This window comes from Hipposideros armiger, unplaced genomic scaffold (assembly GCF_001890085.2).
Source record: "Hipposideros armiger isolate ML-2016 unplaced genomic scaffold, ASM189008v1 scaffold_523, whole genome shotgun sequence".
Taxonomy (NCBI): Eukaryota; Metazoa; Chordata; class Mammalia; order Chiroptera; family Hipposideridae; genus Hipposideros; species Hipposideros armiger.
This window is the reverse complement of record NW_017731873.1, coordinates 935,493-941,143: the sequence shown is the minus strand read 5'-3', so window position 1 is coordinate 941,143 and position 5,651 is coordinate 935,493. Positions and strand designations below refer to the sequence as shown.

Sequence of the window (5,651 nt, the reverse complement as noted above, 5' to 3'; positions counted from 1 at the left end):
CCATAAATGTAAACTGGCCCGACAAACTCTGAATTATAAAGACAGAATACAATATATTCCTTCCTTATAAATTTCTTAACTTAAAGGCTATAGATCTTATTTCTTTTATCCATACAAGTGTGGCCACAGACTGAATTGTGATTTTGATCAACAGATCCTGTCCCTTCCTCAAAGACAGAGTAAAACTGTAGATAGAGTTTTCCACCAACCTGTTTTCTGAGGCTTAGCAGATCCCTTAGGATGGCCTTTCTTCTTCCTCCTATTGAGACAAAAACAAGCCTATAGGAAAGGTTTTTAAATTATAAGTACTGTTTCTAAAATACTACTTGATATTTTCTACCTCTATGCAACTTGTTTGGAAAATATAAGTTAACATTTTACATTGGAAGAAGTAATGCTGCTTTTCTACAAATGAACATCTGAAGAGTAAACGTTTTGTTTTTGTGATTGTTTACATAATTAGAGAAGAAATTTACAAATGCAAAGTCACATACTTCCTAAAGACTGCAAAGATTCCCATTCCAGCACTTAGCAGGACCAGGAGGAGCACCAGGGGAACAGCAACCATTGTGATGTTTATTCCTAAGAGGGCGGAAGCACCACATTACAACAGAAATGACCTGTAACCGCATTTCATGATCTAAAACTCAACATTGACTTGAAGGGTCTTCCAAGCGTTAATATATGGGGGAAATGAATACATGCTAGGCATTTACTGACATTGGAAAGCAAAATGAGAGAATTCAAAACCCTGGCTAAGGTTTAGGAAAATAAAAGTTACCTTCCCCACCCCCAAAGGCAGGTTTCTTTTAATTTTTTTATTTATTTATACTTTTTAAAAATTAAAAGTTTTTTTTCAATTCCAGTTGACATACAATATTATATTAGTTTCTGGTGTATAGCATAGTAATTAGACATTTATATAACTTACGAAGTGATAAGTCTAGTACCCATCTGACACCATACATAATTATTACAATATTATTGACTATATTCCCTGTGCTGCACTTTACATCCCTGTGACTGCTTTTATAACTGGCAATTTGTACATCTTAATCCCTTCCCCCTTTTCACCCATTCCCCAACCCGCTCCAATCTGGCAACCATCAAAATGTTCTCTGTATCTATGAGTTTGTTTCTGTTTTGTCTGTTCATTTATTTTGTTTTTTGAATTCCACATATAAGTGAAATCATACATTTGTCTTTCATTGTCTGACTTATTTCACTTAGCATAATAACCTCTAGATCCATTCATGTTGTTAGAAATGGCAAGATTTCATTCCAAAAGGCAGCTTTCAATGTACCTCAGGGATTAACATCTACCATGAGCTTGTTGCTTGGACCATGTTAGACTCCAAAAGTCAGAATTAAAGGGGAAGATTTAAAGTTGGTCCACCCAGCCAGGAGCTATTCAGACAGGCAAAAGATTTCAGCACAGCATGGAGCTCTTAGTTTGGCTCAAGCAACTAGTCCGTCCCCCGCCCCCCCATGGTGGGCGGGTTTGGACCTGTACAATAACAGCGGCCTGGGAACCCTGGGCTTCTCATTACCAGAGCTTTGGAGCTGTGGACTGAAAGGAAATGCAGCCTGATGACCTCAAGTAGCATTTCCGCTCTGCTGCACGAGACACCAGACCATGTCTTCCTACAACTCTTTCTNCACACACACACACACACACACACATCTCTCTTCTTCAGAGCTGCACACAGCCCGATGCTCAGTACCACAGCAGGTTTCTTTCACATTGTGTTCACAGAAGAGCAGTCACGGCCGTCTGGTTGAGGGGCTTGAGGCAGTCTCTGGGGGCTGAGTAAGCATCATTCATCTGGGGCTTCTGATAGTCCGGCTCTGCGCGCTCTGCGGTTAAGCAGCCCCCGGCTTTGGGCTGATCGTAGCCTGGGTCGGAGGGCGCGGGGCTCTGAGGCCTTTGGTAGCCCGCGCTGTTGGCAACAGCTGCCACTGCAGCTGGGGAGAAGCTGCCAGAAGACAGGGAGTGCTTGTGCGCCTGCTGGAACCCCGGCACACGGTAGCGGCTCTGCGCCGAGAAGGTGTGCGCGCGGGCCAGGTGCCGCTCCACAATGGGCGTGGCGTACTCTGGCTCGGGGTTGGTCAAGGGCAGTGCATACTCGTGGCGGCCGGAGGAGGGAGGGCAATCGTAGTGGCTGCAGGCCTCGGCACTCGCCCCTGCCTGGTCTGCCTCAGTGTCCATTGGCCGGAAGGTGGAGCCCTTCCTCGTGACTGTCCCAGTGCCAATCATGAGAGGCTGCTGGTAATCTGAAATCAAAAGAGCAGAATCAAAAGAACATCACTGTGCAGCACACTGATACACGCACAAGCCAGCTGTGTGTAGAGCAGGGTGCTCTGCTCAACCAGCTCTGCTGGGCGCCTAAAGTGTACCAGGCGCGAGGAGAAAGACCAGAATGTAAAAGGCACAGATGCCGCACTTAGGGCCTTACACAACCATACGCCTGCTTCAGGAAGCTTCCAGGGTCACAGGAGCGGAGAGAGGCAGAGATTTCGTTTCACCCTGTCTAGGGCTGTGGGGAAAAATACTTCATGGACCTCTTATACTGGCTCTTGAAATGCCAAATTTTGGATATATATGGAGGGAAAAGTGACTAAGTCTATTAAACAAACACCAGGAAAACAGTTAGAGTTTGATGTGACCAAAGGATGAGGGACATGTAGTTTAGTAGAACATAAAGACGAAAATAGTAGGTTGGGGACTAATGATAATGGTGATGATAATGATAAAACTCACATTTATGGAGTCGTTATTTCATGCCAGGCATGGTTCTATGAAGATATTCATTAATTAAATCCTCAAAAAAAAAGCATTATGAGTTAGGGACTATTACTCCATTTTAAAAATGGAAAAATGAAGCAGAGAGATTAAGTGAACTCTTCCAAGATCACACAGCTGGCAGCCAATGAAGCGAGAATTCGAGCACACATCCTAAGTGTGTGCTGTTAACCATATGCTAGATCTTGAGAAGCACTGAGTGTGTTGCTAGGAATTTGATTTAATTCTGTAGAAACCTACTGAGGATTCTAAATAAAAGACTGGCACAGTCAGAGGTAACTGTGGGGGTAGAAAAAAGAAGATAAAAAAAAGAAAAACGAGGAGTAATGAAATACAGAAATTACAAACTAGGGAACTGGCAGCAGCCTTGGAAAGGTCACACTTTGAGGATAGGAATCAGAGGAATTTATTACCAATGATACAGGTAGGGTATGAGGAAAGAGGAGCGCCAGAGATCCTTCCCAGGTTAAACCTGGAAAACTGGGATGCAGAGTCGGGAAGCCACTTAGAAGAGGAATGCAGGGAGCATACGTGGGGAGGGCTAGGCATAACCTATATACGATATAGTGTTCGATTTCGGACCCCCTTGGAAAATGGGTGACACTTGGAGGTGAAGATGTCCAGCAGATGAGAATTACTTATTGGGGGCCAGGAGGAAAGTCTGGGTGTGAGCAGCAGAGCGGACAAATATGCAAGGAAGGGCTCTGCTGAGAGCTCGGGAGTGGGCAAGACTGCGTGGGGGAAGACTGCAGAGGAGTGCGGCAAGAGGGCGACCTGGGCCTTGCACATCTTAGAGACCAAGAAGGATCACACAGAGAGGACGGAGGAGAGGCTGCATAGGAAGCTGAAGGAGAATGAAAGGAAGAAGAGGACAGACAAACAGTTCTCCCCTCTCCTGGCTCCTCCCCCAACATATTGGGTTGTCGGAAACGTCATGACGCATTTTTGCAACGAAAAAACATAGAAAAAATACATCATGACTTTTTCGACAACCCAATAGAACTAGAATTGTTGGGAGAAAGGAACAAGAAGATGGACTTTCGTTGGAGAGATGTTCTCTTTGCCCTTGAAGTGGCTCAGGCAACCTATCCACTGGCTCCTCTCTGGCTGTGATATATACACGCACGCACATCTGGGAACTTTTGGTTCAGTCGGCCTGGGGCATGGCCTGAAAGCCTGCGTTTCTAGTAAGCTCCCGGCGATGCTGCTGCTGCTGGTCTGCAAAACACTTTGAGAAGCAAGAAGCTAGAGCAGTGCTACTTAGAGTGTGGTCTGTAGATGCCTATATATCTGAGAACCGTTTGTGACAGGTCTGTAAAGAGGTAAGTACACACATTGAGAGCAAGTGTTTAGAAACTTACAGCAACGTGAGAGAGTAATGTTATGTCCCTTGAGTCTAATAAAAAGAAAATTAGAGCTGTGTATTTTGTATTTCTTTTTAAAAATGAAATTACTACTAATTTATATTGCATTTTACAAAATGATCAGTCCTTAGTGGATTAGAATTTAAAAAAAAAAAAAGGCAAAAAATGGATTCTTCCCCACAGACAGTTTTAGAAGCTCAACTCTTAACGACAGCTTGTCAGGGACATAAGGCCATTCTATCACTGGACAGGTTCCATCATCTCCTATCTCTTCTTCCGTAGGCGCAGAAGCTGTTTAACTTATCTTTCTAGTCCCTTAGTTCATCTTTCCTAGTGGCTTAATGAAAACCTTAGTAAAAAAACAGATTAATTAAGAGCTTCCAGATTTTAATGGTACTTCAGGGCCACTGCTTTGGGTGTCATGATAATCCCAGCAGGCATAAAAGTCTCAACTGGATGGGGCTGTTGTGAAATATCTCAAGTGTCAGTTTGTAATTCTGTGCAGAGTGCAGAGAGAAAACTTCACATATTACTTACTCATTTATAGGACCCCATCTAAACAAAAGGATTTGGGTCTTATTTCTCTCCTGGTCTCCCTTCTTCCACAAGCAACACAACCTTCATAGCACCGTCATAGAGGCTTGGCACTTACCCACCATGTCACTTGTGATGAGATCTAACTTTTGTGTCATCTCCTTTTCATTATCATAGCTGATGGTAAACTCAGCAGACTGATGTCTGGCAAAGGGATATTTAATCTGCTTCCAACAGTCTGGAATAAAGATAACAAGAAAGAAAGTAATATCTCACAAGTGTAATGCACATACTCCATTGCGTGTTGCTCCATGAGCCAGAGGTCAGGCTGCCTTTTGCTGGCTGACCTTGTGATAAATTAATGGACACAGTGCTTCAAGTGTGTATGGTAGAAACAGCATGCTGAGGTTGTTCTAACAACAGCAAACACTATCCCAACCATGCTTTACGCAGTGCCTTTAAAATGTGTCTGTACCCACAGGTCCCCAATCATCCCTATGTTAGACCACCTGGGCACACTTTTCTAATCTGCACTGACAAAGTATTTATGACCCAGAGCAGTCGACACAGCTGGCTATTTAGACCCTGTGGAGGTGAAGTCCCACATTGTCCCTGAGATTCTCAGGGGCCCTGCCCCACTGCCCTCTCTCTGGACCGGAGCTGACGCATTGCTTGGGCATCCTGTGTCTTAAGGATTCTCTGAAACCTGGACACAGCCCTGCCTAGTCCTTCCCCTACTTTCCCAGAGTGGAAAATACACTGGAAGTCTGCAGATGCGGAGTACTGGACAACGTTCAGTTCACAGATGGGGCTTTTATAATTTCTCCTTGAAGACAAGCAATGTGTTGGTCTCCAGTGCCAAAAAAAAAAAAAAAGTTGATAAATGATAGAATGATGTTGAACAAAAGTAAATGTAGGGCCAGCCGAGTGGCGCGATGGTTAAGAACTGG

At 44.1% G+C, this 5,651-nt stretch overlaps 1 protein-coding gene across 1 annotated transcript in view; it reads right to left on the bottom strand.

The window, feature by feature from the left end:
• Positions 1 to 1,656: 1,656 nt before the first annotated feature.
• The window catches only part of DCBLD1 (discoidin, CUB and LCCL domain containing 1), a 68,218-nt gene continuing 64,223 nt past the window's right edge, over positions 1,657 to 5,651 (bottom strand). Inside the window, exons 10-12 of the mRNA XM_019668273.1 lie at positions 5,211 to 5,286; positions 4,820 to 4,939; positions 1,657 to 2,274 (exon numbers count right to left, since the gene is read on the bottom strand). Of these exons, the coding sequence (XP_019523818.1) occupies positions 1,751 to 2,274; positions 4,820 to 4,939; positions 5,211 to 5,286 (720 nt within the window). The 3' untranslated portion in view covers positions 1,657 to 1,750. The remainder of the gene's footprint in view (positions 2,275 to 4,819; positions 4,940 to 5,210; positions 5,287 to 5,651) is intronic.